The sequence below is a fragment of the Panthera onca genome, chromosome B4 (assembly GCF_046562875.1).
Source record: "Panthera onca isolate mPanOnc1 chromosome B4, mPanOnc1 haplotype 2, whole genome shotgun sequence".
Lineage (NCBI taxonomy): Eukaryota > Metazoa > Chordata > Mammalia > Carnivora > Felidae > Panthera > Panthera onca.
Genome location: NC_138345.1, coordinates 90,923,167 through 90,938,355, shown reverse-complemented (window position 1 = coordinate 90,938,355; position 15,189 = coordinate 90,923,167). Strand labels below are relative to the sequence as shown.

At 40.2% G+C, this 15,189-nt stretch overlaps 1 protein-coding gene across 1 annotated transcript in view; it reads right to left on the bottom strand.

Annotated features, from left to right (window-relative positions):
• IRAK3 (interleukin 1 receptor associated kinase 3) overlaps positions 1–15,189 on the bottom strand; it is a 51,901-nt gene that overhangs the window by 25,474 nt on the left and 11,238 nt on the right. Inside the window, exons 2-5 of the mRNA XM_078449715.1 lie at positions 9,882–10,064; positions 4,713–4,771; positions 4,034–4,088; positions 2,618–2,769 (exon numbers count right to left, since the gene is read on the bottom strand). Coding sequence (XP_078305841.1) covers positions 2,618–2,769; positions 4,034–4,088; positions 4,713–4,771; positions 9,882–10,064 — 449 coding nt within the window. The remainder of the gene's footprint in view (positions 1–2,617; positions 2,770–4,033; positions 4,089–4,712; positions 4,772–9,881; positions 10,065–15,189) is intronic.

Genomic DNA, 15,189 nt, shown 5'->3' with positions numbered 1-15,189 from the left:
CTGGTCACACCCATCTAAGGCATCTTGTACACTTTCCCACTTCAGTCCCTCCAGGAAAGGTTACTGAAGTTAATGTTCCAATTTTACAAAACCATGTTTCTTTAGAAACAAATGCTCTATGGCTAAGGCTTCATTAAATTTCCCATCTTTCCCCGGTGTGTGTGTGTGTGTGTGTGTGTCTGCACGCGCACACATACACACAGGCACACACTTAGGACTTTGTATGGTGTCTAGGCCTTTGGTAACTTTGTTACTTCCTGTCCTTTTACTCCTAGAGATCAGCAACTAAATTCACGAAAAGGACATACACACATGCTTCATTCAATTCACCTAACGAACATTTACTGAGCAACTTCCATGGGCCAGGCTCTGTAATAAGGCTCCGGGATACAAAGATAAATAAGATCTTTAAAAACCATCATCTAGTCCATTGGGAGAGGTGCATGAAGAAACCAGTATTAGGAGGTATTGCTATGGTGCTGTGGCTGCACATTGGAGGGTCACCAAAACTATACCAGAAGGGTTGGAGGCAATCAAGGAAATGATCATTGTCCCTGGGACAGGAGGGAAAGGAGATCTAAAGGCAATGACATTCCATTCTGAAGCCAGACTCCTGGAATAAAAAATAAATAAACAAAAAACCCCAAACCTCCCCAAACCTTCCAAAAACCTCACAAAAACTCCCAGTGTGAGTTGGTGGCAGCCATGGAGAGAAGAGGAAAGTAGAGAGAGGGCTGGAACCTTTTGGGGAGGTGGCCGTGGGGCTCAACCCCAAGAGAACCTACAAATGGGACTGGGACACACTGGCCCTAGGAAACAGGCTTCAGTTAGGCCACCTCTAGATAACCACATTCTCTTTGTTGAATGGTGTTTCATTTCTTTATTAGACCGTTTGTCTCCTCAGGAATCTTGAGACGTCCGTATAAAATCAGTGGGTATAGAATGCTATGTAAGGACTGGAGAAATCAGGTTAATAATTAAAGAAAAAAAAGGGCCCCATAATCTAAGCTGCAGAGGAGGAATCGCCCGAGATCCATCCTCTCCCCCATTTGCCCAGCCCTATCTCACCGATCGTGAGATTTGGTCCATTTCATCTCCTGGCTTAGACATACCTTCTCCTTGCCTCTGCCCTAGCTCAGAGCGGGGCTTCTCAACGCTGGCTACACATCCGAACCACGTGGGGAGCTTTGAAAAAATACGGATGCCTGCCACCACTATGCTGACCTAACCTGATGCTGAGGGATCATTTCAAAAAAGCTCCTGAGGTGACTCTAATGTTAGGCTTGAGGACATGGGTTTAAGTCCCATCCATCTCTTCCCTACCCATCTAAAACCCCCTCTATCCACCTCCAGCCTAGTCCTTGCCATCTCTGCTCTAATGCCTCTGCCGACTTCCAGCCCATGACCTAACCTGTGCTCAGAGTTACATCTCAAAAACACAAACCTAATCCTTTCACTCTCCCACTTAAAACCCACCCACCGACTTGAGCCATCTTTCCCGTGTCATCTGCCATTACCTTCCCACCCCCTGCTCTACGTTCCCTCCACCCAATGATCTGTTATTAGTAAGGCATATGTTTGCACACACGCACCTCCAGGCTGTTACACCTGCTATTTCTTCCACCCAGAGAGCACTTCCCATGCCTCGCTCCCCGCCAAAATTCTACTGGGCTTTCAAAATCCAGCTGAGAGGTCACTTCCTTTTGTTCGCTTTTCCCATTTGTCTATTGCAGAAATGTTTATCAAGTACTTCCTCTGTGCCAGGCTCTCTTCTGGGTGCTGGATCTGCCCCTGCCCTGGCTGTCTTTTCTGTGCTGCCATGACCTCTTGTGCAAATCTGGGCTCAACTACTTCTCACCCCGTAGCTTAATCTTTTCTTTCTTTACCTGACCATTTGCCCCACAGGACTGAGCTCCCGGAGGATGGAATGATGCCTTACTCATCCTTGCCCAGCACCCATTTCACAGAGAGAGTTGAATGAATGTTTATTGACTGCTGACTAACGATGAAGAACAGCAGAGCAGTTCTTCTGGGTGTATGTGTGCCTACCTATCTCTTCCTGACTCCTGGGTGTGATACCCCAACACCCTTTCTGCTTTACTGGCTGCAGTCACTCAGCTTTCTCCTAAACTCCAACTCTGATCATTGCCTCGCTCCTTCTATTTGAAGCCTCCCCTTTCCCACCCTCTTGAACTGTGATAAACGATAATTTATAAAGTAGCACCAAAGACCAATCTGGGGCTTAGCCTGTGAAGCTGCCTGGAGGAGACACGGCCCATCCTAAAAACAAAACCAAAAAAAAAAACAAAACAACACAAGAAAACTGGAGCAGACCAGCACAGGCAAAGTGCCAAGCTCCTACACAGCTCTTCAGAAAAGCCTTTCTCCTTCGACACATCTGGGGATGGGAAGAATTTCACTTCCACATTCCTGCGAGTCAGGCATTCATTTCATGGTCTTTTCTCCAGTCACCTGAGGTCATATATCTTATTTCCATTTATTAAATTTTATTTTCGAGTATATCTCCTTCCAATGTTGATGAAAAATGACACATTCTAGCATGAAATATGAGCAAATAAATGGAACTGATATCCTGTGATAGTAATTCTTTCCATACCTGTTTAAATAATTTAATGGCATATGTTCGGTTTTGGATCTCCACTCTGTATACCTCAAAAATCTCCCCTTCTCCAATTAGGAAGTCTTTGTGGAAATTTTTGGTTCTATCTCTGATGTTTTGAAAGCTGATGGAGGATTTAAACAATATTCCTTAGGACAGAAAGTAGGGAGAAGATAAGTTACTTTTTCATTTCTTTCTTTCTTTTTTTTTTTTTTTAAGAATCAACATCATCATTAAAAAGAACCATAAGTTCCATATTAGAAATACTTCAGAGCCCAGCAGAGAGCCAGGAGCAGAAGGCCCAGGAACCAAAACTGAAGCCCATCTCCGCACATTTACTTGGGTCTGGCTCCCACCATTCCACAGAACAAATGCCTTTTTAGATATCTGAATAATAGTTCTGTGATTCTATCACCCTTCCAAAGAGGTCAGCCAAAGAACTCAGTTGAGGAGAGTTTTCCAGGACTCCACTTCTTTGTCATTAGATCAATGGATTGCTTTTGACTCACTATGAACCTAAAATCATTAAAAATAAAAAAAACCTATGGAAGTAGAAACTTTGTTATGACTAAACAATATTCTCCAAGTATGACTGATAGAATCATTTTTCATGAGCCAAATCCTCTAAATCTCTAACTTACTTCCTCAGAGTAAATTAGGAAGATGCTTCAGCTTTTTAAAAAATCATCTAAAGCAGAGATTGGGAGAAAACATTTAGAAGGTAATCAAATACATATCCAAGGGGAAAAGCTTAACTAAATCCTTCAGAGCCCAATTTTGGCTATATTTCCACATTTGCTGTTTGATTTACATCTTATTGTTAAATCTTAAAGGACCAAAATTTTATCCAACTTCTCTAATTCTCTTTTGAACCAAGGAAGGTACAGATCTGGTGGTAAAGACGAGGCAAAGCAGCCTTAACTAGCCATTAACGTTGATCAGAAGGATTCCCAGGTAGAATTAAATTATTCTCCCTGCTAATAAAGTAATAAAAGTGATATGGAAATAATGAGACTTTCATAGTGACCTTCGGCATTGCTCTACAAACGTCTCTAAAGATCTCTGCAAGGGCTATCACAATTTCTAACACTATATAAAACCCAATGTAATTTTTAAATGTTTTCCTATGACACATAAAAATGCAAATTTCACTAACAGAAAGTATGAAAACCCCCCCAGGGAAGAGAACACAATTATGTTCTCCATTGGCCAGTGGATTTTTAATATAACAATAATATATCATCCATCAGAACTTAGTGTCAGTCAAAGCTGCAAGTATTTCAACATCCATGAAAATTTTACCCTAAACCTGCATATTAATGAAGAGTTAATGTGTTCATTGGATATTTGTCTCTGTAAGTTAACTTAAAGCAAGGCATGATTTAAAGTAAAAAAAAAAAAATTTTTTTTTACCTTTTTCATTATGTTCAGGAATAAGAACATTATCCACTGTGACATTGGCTATTTCCTAAGAGAGGAAATACATACTGAAGTAATTCCATTTCATAAGCCTAGAAAGAACAGAACCTTAACAGAAATCCAAAGCTCCCCCTGGACTATACAGTGCAATAGAGCAGAATCTAATTTAGAAGAAAGCTAGTAGAAAGCGAAGTTACTTTATTTAATTCAACAGTATTCATTGCCTTATGCATTTAAAGCTTCCATACTAACTACAAAAACTCAAGTATCAATGTCATAGTTACAGTCAATTTTAAATGACTTCTAATGCTATAAAAAATGATCGCTGCCAATTTATTTGTTCCCATAAAAACCAATAGCAACATGCAAAATGCCAAGTAGAACAGGAAAATTAAAAGCTGAATTAAGACAAATGCGTAACTCACAGCACTCTTACCAGTTCTAAGCCTTATCTATGACAGATCACTGAGAGGAGAAAGCTCTTCACTCTTTTCCCACAAATCTCTAGTTTCCTGAATCCCCAACTAAACAAAGCAACGAGAAAGCTAAAGCTTTACTGGTTTTAAAAAAGTACTTGCAAACCATCATTTTTCTGTCTGATAATTTCGTCCCCCATGCTCAATTATATATGCAACAGAGTTCAAGGTTCATTATCTCTGCACATACACTCTACCTTGGGTAACATGTTTGGAAATCTATCTCCATGATGACTCTGACTCTTCAAGGGTGCTCCTGAAAAGAAAGAAAGGGAGGTAGATACAGATAAAATTTTATGTCTCTAATAAGCATGTTTTTTTTTTCCTTTCTTAGACTGTGAAAATAAACACCTTGCTAGTAGTGTTAATTTCTAAAGTTCAGTTGCATTCCCTTTGAATGGTTACAAATTAACATCTGTAAATAGCTTTGTAATGATCAAATATTATTCAAACATGTTTTTGTTTACCTAACGTATAATACCTACCTTACATTATTGATAGACATCATTAAAAATATTAAAGTAGAAAGTAGAAAATTGAAAGGAAAAAAGCAACATTGAATCAGCTTTTTGCCCATATATTTTAAAGTTGTATAATTATGGGATTATATCTCCTTAGGTTAGTTTATTTTTTATCCCCTCTTGTGCCGTAAGATATTAGAGGGGTGTGTGTGTGTGTGTGTGTGTGTGTGTGTGTGATCAGCCACAAACACCTATCACCCCTCCCCAAATATACACCATAACTTCTGTATGTTCTATTTGAATTGAGGTAGTCTATGTAGCTTCCTGAAAAAGATGAAAACCCTGAAGTATCTTGCTGTCACATCTGACATTTTGATTCAGACTTCAGAAAAATTTTATTTCATCTTCTAGTTTTTCTTTGACTGTATTCTAATGTTTTAAAAAACTACTTTGCTTAGAGGACTGGCAACAAAGCATAACCAATTAATAACAGACCTCCTTGAGCAAACTACAAGCCTAGATCTAGCAGACATTCTCTAGAATATTCCATCCAAAAACAAAAGAATATACAAAAACTTCACAAGAGCATGTTGAACAGTCTCCAGGATAGACCATATCTTGAGCAATAAAATAAGCCTCAATAAATTTGGAAGGACTGAAATCATACAAAGCATATTCTCTGACCACAATGCAATTAAAATAGAAATCAGTAATGGAAGGAAATTTGGGAAATTCACAAATACATGAAAATTGAACAAGTCCATAAATAACCACTGAATCCAAGAAGAAATCACAAGGGAAATTATAAACTACTTTCAGATGAATGAAAGTGAAAACACAACATACCAAAACTTATGGGATGTAGCAAAAGGAGCACTTAAAAGGAAATTTATAGCTGTAAATGCCTACCTTAAAAAAGAAAAAGGATCTTAAATCAATAACCTGAATTTTCACCGAAGGAACTAGAAAAGAAAGTGCTAAACTGAAGGAAGCAAAGGAAGGAAAGAATTAAGATTACAGTGGAAATAAATGAAATAGATAATATAAAAACAAAAGAGAAAATCAATGAAACCAAAGGGGTTCTTTGGAATAATCACAAAACTGATTTAGCTAGACTAACCAAGAAAGAGAGGAGACTCAAATTACTAAAACCAAAAACAAAGAGGAGACACACTACCAACCCTATAGAAATAAAACGAATTGTAAGAGAATATGATGAACATTGCATGTAAAAAATTAGATAACTAAGGGGCACCTATGTGACTCAGTCAGTTAAGTGACTCTTGATTTCAGCTCAGGTCATGATCTTGAGGTTCGTGGGTTTGAGCCCTGCATCCAGCTCTGTGCAGGTGCAGAGCCTGCTTGGGATGCTTTCTCTCTCCCTCTCTCTGCTCCTTCCCCACTTGCGTGCTCTCTCAAAATAAATAAATAAACTTAAAAAAAAAATTAGATAACTGAAATGGCACAGACAGATTCCTAGAAAGACACAAACTGCCATAACTAACTCAAGAAGAAATAAACAATCTGAATGGACCTATTGCAAGGAAAGAGACTGAATTAATAATTTAAGATTTCCTACACACAAAACCCCAGGCCTGAATGGATTCACAGGTGAATTCTATCAAATATTTAAACAAAATTTAACATCAGTTCTTTACAAATTTTTCCAAAATAGAAGAGGAGGAAACAATTCCCAAATCATTCTATGAGACCCAACATTATCCTAATACCAATGCCAGGTAAAACTTCACAGGAAAACGATAGTCCAATATCTCTTATGAACATAGATGCAGAAGTCTTCAACAACAACAAGTCCTCAATGAAATATTAGCAAAGTAAATCCAGAAACATGTAAGATTATATGCCATGATCAAGTGGGATTCATTTGAGAATCCAAGATTGGCTTACAATATGAAAATCAACCAATGTAATACACCACATTAATAGAATGAAGAACTAAACCCATGAAATCCACTAACCTATCGTAAAAACCCAAGGAATAGAAGAGAATTCCCTCAATTTAATAAAGGGTATCTGTGAAAAGCCCACAAATAATGTCATACATCATTATGAAAAACTGAATGCTTTCCCCTTTACATCAGGAACAAGAAAAAAATGTCTGATCTTGCCACTTCTATTCAACCTTATACCAGAGGTTCTAGCCAGGGCAATTAGGCAAGAAAAAGAAATAAACATCATGGGGAAGTATCGTGTAGAATAAAATTTGAACTAAGGGCACTAAAAGTCATTGTCCTTTTGTTGCCCATAAAAAGGAAGGCAATATTCATTGTCATATAAAATTGAAGATTCAAAATGGCTCTCCTAAGAAGCCTGCAGAAAACTGTGGATTTTATGTCAAAAGTAGAAAACAATTATGACCATTGAAATATAAATGCAGAATGTGATATGTAAGAGCAGGCATACCAGAAATATAACGAAAGCAGGTAAGGATTCTCGTTTCTTGAACAGCTAGGCTATGTCCTGAGATATGAGGGAATGCTTTATGGATGTGAAAACACCTAATGGCAGCCACCTGAATCGCAGGAATAGTGACTGGGAGGAAATACAAGACTTTTCTCAGGAGGGCTTGTAAGAAATTCCAAATCCACAAAGTGATCTCTCCTCTAAAATGAAAACCATCCCACCAAACTGACAATTTCAAGGGAAGGGAGGCAAAAACGGATATTTGAGCAAATAATGGATTATTTGGATAACTGGTAAGTCTGTCCATGGGAGCAACAAACAACGACTAAATCTTTTTTTTTTTTTTCAACTTTTTTTTTTTTTATTTTATTTTTATTTTTGGGACAGAGAGAGACAGAGCATGAACGGGGGAGGGGCAGAGAGAGAGGGAGACACAGAATTGGAAACAGGCTCCAGGCTCCGAGCCATCAGCCCAGAGCCTGACGTGGGGCTCGAACTCACGGACCGCGAGATCGTGACCTGGCTGAAGTCGGACGCTTAACCGACTGCGCCACCCAGGCGCCCCAACGACTAAATCTTTTTATGCACTTTCAGTTAGGAACTCTAATTTCTAATTCATTGAATAGTGTCTCATAGGAGACACGTGTTCATTAGGCTCACTTAACGGTTTCCATGAATCATCACGCTGCTTCTTTGAACAAGCTAAACAACTAACATTTTAAAGATTTAGTTTCAAAGCATCCACTCAACAAGTTGCAATTAAATAATGCTATTTTCTCAGCAAAGGACTCAGACCAAAATGCTATCCTCCTCTTCATCTCAGATTTACCTATCTCCTGATACTAGGGCAGTAAATAATTGTCTTTCCACCAATCAGCGAATCTCCTACGTTTAAAAATGAAATCAATTTTGCACGTGCAACAGGAGTCAAGCAAGGATGTGAAATTTTCGTCTACTCACAGTCCACACCATTCTCTGCTGTGTAAATAAACAACACAGAGAGTGAAAAGGTATCCTGAAATCTATTCCGGAATCTGTAAATGTAAAACATAACCCTGCGTCCTATCAGATTGGTGTGAGTTTATATTGTGAACGATAAGTTGTGTGGGTGGTTTCAGCAGCTGGAAAAGGCTCAGAGAATGAAAAGGCAGTGCATTTACAGTGTCCAGGGAGTCACTGTACTTTACTTGATCAGTCAGCTTCGTAGTGAAGCATTCCATGGGACTAAACCAAGTGAGGAAACAGTGACAAAAGAGATGAGCCACGTTTTACGGGAAATACCGTAGTGGGAGCCTATTGGGAACTGTCTAATATCCCATTAAACGTAAAAAGCATATAAAAGTCAATCTGAAGGTACAGTGTTCTGGTACAAATTTCGCAGGATTTTTTCTAGGTAGGGGTGATAAGGTAGAGGTATATTTGCATGCAAATATACGGAACTAAAAATACCTCTGGACAAAAGAGCCAAAAGAACAAGGATGCTGATTCAAAAGAATTTTCAGCCTAAGAGCCCTGAGTCTGTAACGTAAGACCCAAGATCACTCAGGATCATTCTTGTTGAAGTGAATAAATCTAAAGTGGAGTAAACAGAACAGGGGACATTAGGAACTTATTTTATTGATAAAGAATGAACAGAAAAAGTTTCATGAGCTTTCCTTATCAGGTTGCTTTTAAGTGTAAGTCATGACACAGCATCAGAAACATATAAGACAAATAGAGGGAGGTATTAGGCCACTGTGAAATAAGGCAGAGTTAGAGGCCCTGGCATAAAAACACCACTGAAGATAAAAGATAAGCCCCAGACATCATTTGCACTAAAATACAAGGGCGGGGAAAGAGAGAATCCAATTATATTTTGACTTATATGACAAAGCTAATTATAAAAGTACTTATGTTTTACTCAAACACTGTGATTCTGTTTACGATTCAAATAGTGTCAGAGTTTTGGATGGAAAACTGATTCTCTTAGCTAAGAATGAAACGTTTAAAAAAATGTAATTTAGAGGTACCTGGGTGGCTCAGTCAGTTAAGCATCTGATTTCGGCTCCGGTCATGATCTCACCGCTTGTGAGTTCGAGCCCTGCGTGGGGCTCTGTGCTGACAGCTCCAGCAAAGTCTGGAGCCTGCTTCGGATTCTGCGTCTCCCTTGCTTTCTGCCCCTCCCCTGCTCATACTCTGTCTCTGTCTCTATCTCAAAAATAAATATTTTTTAAAAAATTTTAATGTGTAGTTTACAAGTAAAAAATTTTAAAAACCTAAACAAGTGGTAGAAAGGACTGTGTTGTATAACACAGGCAATAAGAAAAGAAAGTGTCGCCCAAAAGAAGTGATAAAAGCCTTCAGATAAAGCCTCAGGTAAGGAATCCTTGACATATAGTATAACCAGTCATGGTCTTGAACAAAATGCAATATTTACATTTATAAATTGCAAACTCTATAAAATAGACGGAGAGCCACATCATAAGAATCATAAATGTTTACCATGATTCACAATTAAATGGATAGCTCGATGATGCCCCATCTCCTGGAGGATCTGTAACAAGTCACCGATGGTCTTGTTTTTCTGTGCCCAGGACCAGAGTAGTTCTCTTGTTCCACTTTTACCTTGGTCAACATATTTTTCGATGTGACGAACATCCAGCCAGCTGTTTGAAAGTCGCTCCGCTGTAGAAATCGCAACAGGAAGAACCCAAATAGTTTACTTTTATTGGAATACATGTGTAGGGATACTTTATATGTTTTAGTTCACATTATTTATAATTTTTATTTTTTTAATTATTTTTTTTAATGTTTATTTATTTTGAGAGAGAGAAAATGTGAGCACAAGCAGGGCAGGGGCAGAGAGAGAGGAAGAGAGAAAATCCCAAGCAGTGTTCTAGCCGTCAGCACAGAGCCCGATACGGGGGTCGACACAGAACTCAATCCCATGAGCCATGGGATCGTGACCTGAGCTGAAATCAAGAGTTGGTCACTTAACTGACTGAGTCACCCAGACACCCTGTCTCATACCTTTATCTTCTGGAAAGTCTAAAAAATTTAAAAAGCCAGATACACATGGATGGATAAAATCCAATTGTCATCCGAGTGTGGTCGTGGAGACCCTCAACACGTCACCATAACTGGCTATGGAAATCAGCCTTTTCTTCTGCCACACACAAATCTGGAAGCTTCTCTCCAGCAGTAACCAAGGTAACCTCATTGGAGGACTCCCCTATCCCCCAGTGATACTCTCCAAAGGTTGATGTCCTTCTAAAAGACGAACAGGGGCTCAGACCTGAGAAGTATAATAAGCCCCCTACAGAACTATCTCTCTTCAGTTTATTTCAGACTCTAAAAGACTCTAAAGTTTTAAAAAATTTCTTAGGGAGCTACTACACTAGTTATAGTACTTGAATTTTTTTTTAACATTTATTTATTTTTGAGAGAGAGAGAGCACGCACCCACGAGTGGGAGAGGGGCAGAGAGAGGGAGACACAGAATCCAAAGCAGGCTCCAGGTTCCAAGCTGTCAGCACAGAGGCTGATGTGGGGCTCGAACTCACGAACCGTGTGATCAGGACCTGAGCAGAAGTCAGACACTTAACCCACTGAGCCACCCAGGCACCCCAATAGCTGCGGTATTTGAATCAAGACATCAGAAAGACAAACATCTTTTGATTTAATATGGCATCCCTTCTCCCCACATTTTCAGTCCTTCAAGGGTTTGCTAGACTATTCAGTTTCCTTCAACTTTCTGTTTTTGCTGAGAGTATAAGTACATCCTGCAAGTTGACAAAGATCACAATATGCAACCATAACTGCCCCCCTCTTCCTGTGGACCAAAAGTGGACTCGGTAGATATTACCAGTGCTCACCAATATTTCCAAATCTTCTGCCCCTTCAGAGAGGATTACATCTTCCTGCCCTGGGTTAGTTATGCCTATGTGTCCCTTTCAGCCAGGAACACTGAAGAGCCAGGGGGAAATTCACCAGGCACCCATGCTCGCCACCAGGTATAAGCACATGTTGATACTGGGGTGCTTCAAGATCAAAGCCACCTGGAATGCAGGGCCACCTCATGAGGTCAGCTGTTCTGGACTCTCAGTGCTGTTCCCACAAGCAGAAAGCAAACTTCGGTTATGTTAACCACTGGCAGTGATTTGGGCAGTGCTTGTTACTGCATATAACTTAGTCTATCCTGGTCAATACCCACAAAGTTTCATCTTTCAGTCACATCTTGTATCAGAAAAGAGTGAAAGGAAGTGGCATTTCCAGTAAAGGATGATGAAGTTGAGACATTCAAGTGGAATGTAGGCTTAGGCTGTAAAGGAAAAAACAGCTACAATAACATATCTGACATCATTAAGTTGGACTGTTTTTGCCTTTCCTCCATATTTTAAGTTCTGGCAAGAATATCTTTATTATCTATTTCTTGGAAGAGATGATGTCTCATGAAGAGGCAAGGACTATCCAACTGTCAATATATGTTTTAGATAGCTTCACACTACAAAATAGAAGGGGACCTTCAAAGCAAAAATATTTATCAAGACGTAGTAACTCTCTATTTTTTTTAAATTAAGTTTGCTTTAATGTTTATTTTTGAGAGAGCGGGAGAGGAGCAGAGAGAGAGAGAGAGAGAGGGAGACAGAATCTGAAGCAGGCTCCAGGCTCTGAGCTGTCAGCACAGAGCCCGACGCGGGGCTCGAACCCACAGACCGAAAGATCATGACCTGAGCTGAAGTCAGATGCTCAACCGACTAAGCCAGCTGGCACCCCAGTAACTTAATTTTTAATGTATTTCTTTTGATGATGTGATCTACCTATTTGGTTGAGGCACACTTTTCATAAACACTTTAACTATTTCTAAAAGCTCTTAGGGGAAATAGTGCAAATCGGTACAATTTGTCAACAGGCCCAAAATGGCGTCACTTAGGCCAAGTCACCAAACGGGGCTAAATACCTAATCCACTACTGTAGTTTCAACCTGCATCAGAAATATAAATCTTACCCAGTTAGTCAGGAATTTTCTGATCAGTTCCTTTGAAGTAATCTGTTACATGGGCCCTCTGTATCCCCAGAGGAAGATGAGGTAATCTGCATGATAAGACCCCCTGCTCTTCTCCCTAAGGGAAAGAATCTTGCCAGGAACAATCCTTTTTTTTTTTTTTTTTTTCCCTTTAAGTTTTTGTTTATTTATTTTGAGGGGAGGGAGAGGGGGAGGGGCAGAGAGTGAAGGAGAGAAAATCCCAAGCAGTTTCTCTGCTGAACTGGGGCTGAAACCTATGAACCGTGAGGTCATGACCTAAGCAGAACAATACTTTTCTTTTGCTAATAATTTTCTTGCCCACCGTCTTTCCTGGAAAATAACCTTCCATTTTGTACAACTCCCCGGAACTCCCTTCTACTTGCTAAGCGGAATACTGACTGATTCGTGAATTATTAAATAAAGCCAATTAAAATCTTCAGATTTACTTGGTTGAATTTCACTTTTTAACAAGTTCAAACATTTGTTGACTGTGCTAGTAGTATAATAATAGCATACGTCAAGTGTATGTGCAGCAAGAAGAGGGGTCCCTAACTAAAAATGGGGGTCTCATGGAGGTGCCTGGCTGGCCCAGTCGGGGGAGTGTGCAACTCTTGATCTTGGGGTTGTGGGTTCAAGCCCCATGTTGGGTGTAGAGATTACTTAAAAATAAAATCTTTAAAAATAGGCGGGGGGGCACCTGGGTGGCTCAGTCGGTTGAGCGACCCACTCTTGATTTCGCCGCCCAGGTCATGATCTCACGTTTCATGAGATGGAGCCCTGCATCGGGCTCTGCACTAACAGCACAGAGTCGGCTTGGGACTCTATCCCTCTCTATCCCTCTCAAAAAGATAAGGGCATCATGGAAAGCTTCCTAGAGGAATGGTTTCTGGAGCCTGAGCCAAGTTTAAAATTATGCATACTTCTAAAGAGAGGCCAATACTCAAGGAATTATTGGAATTAATATACTATACTGGGGAGAAAAAAAAATCATGGGAATTTCAGTTGGGAAACAAAATAAAGGAATGAACTGTGAACCCCAAAAGTAGACTACATTGTCTTCAAAAGGGAAGTCTCCATCAAGACAGAGGACCCTTGTGGCCCCCTGGGTATACGCATGAAAATGTGTGTTTATTCGTGGCTCTGCCATTCGCCTATGGTGCAACTCTAGGCAAGTCACTGAGCAATTTCAAACTTCTCATCAGTAAACATCCTCTGGAGTCCATTTGAAGTCCCTCCCAAAACAGACACTAAATTTGGTTGCCCCTCTCTGGTCTGCCGATTATAGGAGCACTGACCTTAAAATACGTCTTCCAGTCTTTAGAACACTTCCCAGTCTCCAGATTAACATTCCAACAGGGGAACACTAAATATCAAATCTCAGCAAAGTGAAAGTTTAGGTTTCTACTTTTTCTATTAGTAGATTACTTGGCTGACATTTATAGAGTATCAGGCATAATGTACCATATAAATTAATAATACTTATACAACATACGGCAAGCTTTTATAAAAAAATAAAATAAAACAGCTCCGTCTCAGGGTGCCTGGTTGGCTCAGTTGGAAGAGCATGTGACTCTTGGTCTTGGGGTCATGAGGTCAAGCCCCACGCTGGTGTAGAGATTACTTAAAAAAATTAATTAATTAAAAAAAAAGCAAACAGTTCCCTCTCTACTTTAAAACTCTGGATAAGACATGACCTGATTTTGGGATGAGACATGAAGGGAGATGACAGCCTTGTGGGCTACCAGTCAGGGAGGAGTATGAGGGTGTGATGTTGGCACCAGCTAGACCCCAGGACCTGGCCTTTACTATCCACCTGCTACACTCATTAACTTTTGTCTTACACTTTTCCCTAAGCTCTACCTTCTGGCTTTTCCCTTAACTCAGACAAATGAAACCCCAAACCACCCCCTCCCCCCAACAACCCCAGGTGATGGCGACTGCCTTGACAAGACCTCCTGCTGGCCCAGACCACCCAGATCATTTATGCTAAACCAGCCTGGAGCTTGTGCGGCTGGACCATGGAGTGAGCTGTGGAATAACTTATGATTATCTTTATCTCATTATAATACTAAAATCTCCACCCAAGGAGGAGCTTCAGTGTCATTTACATAACACACGATGTCATATTGTCATGTTTCCTTAAGGTGCATGTGTGATGTTATGCTCACCTCTACACAGGAAGACAAGGCTTCCCAATCTAAACATTCATCCTAACACTGAACAAAAGGAACCCATTCACCCTCTCTCAGGCAGTCATGGCTTTGGAAGCCAGTCCCCATGATCTTATTTGCTGCATACAAAAGTTTTCTTTGTGGGAAAACGCAACCTGGTGCAGTTTCTGACTCACCAAGGCACCAACTCATGTTTGTCCGGTTACGACATCAGCTCACTTTACAACAGGGTTGAATTGGGACAAAACAGAAGAGCCTGTCAGATGGGGAATTGTTCCAGAAATGAAGGAAAGGGCCTGAGAGGGCAAAGAAGAGGCCAGTATGCTTAGAGCAGAGGGTTCACGTTAAAGAAAAGGTGAACAAGCCCCATGGGGTCTCCCTGTTACCTTTGTAGGTACGCACTTGGCACATAGTAGATGTTCAATACGTATTTGCTGAGTGACAGAGGCCCTGGGTGTTAGCACACAAACTTAAACTCTATTCTGAAAGTAAACAAGGCCAAAGATTTCTGAGAAGGCGGTGCAAAGATGGAAGCTTTAGTTTTGGGAGGATCCATCTGGCCGCAGGAGTACCAGGAGTCTCATATACCATATTTGCACATAAAAAGGTAAAAA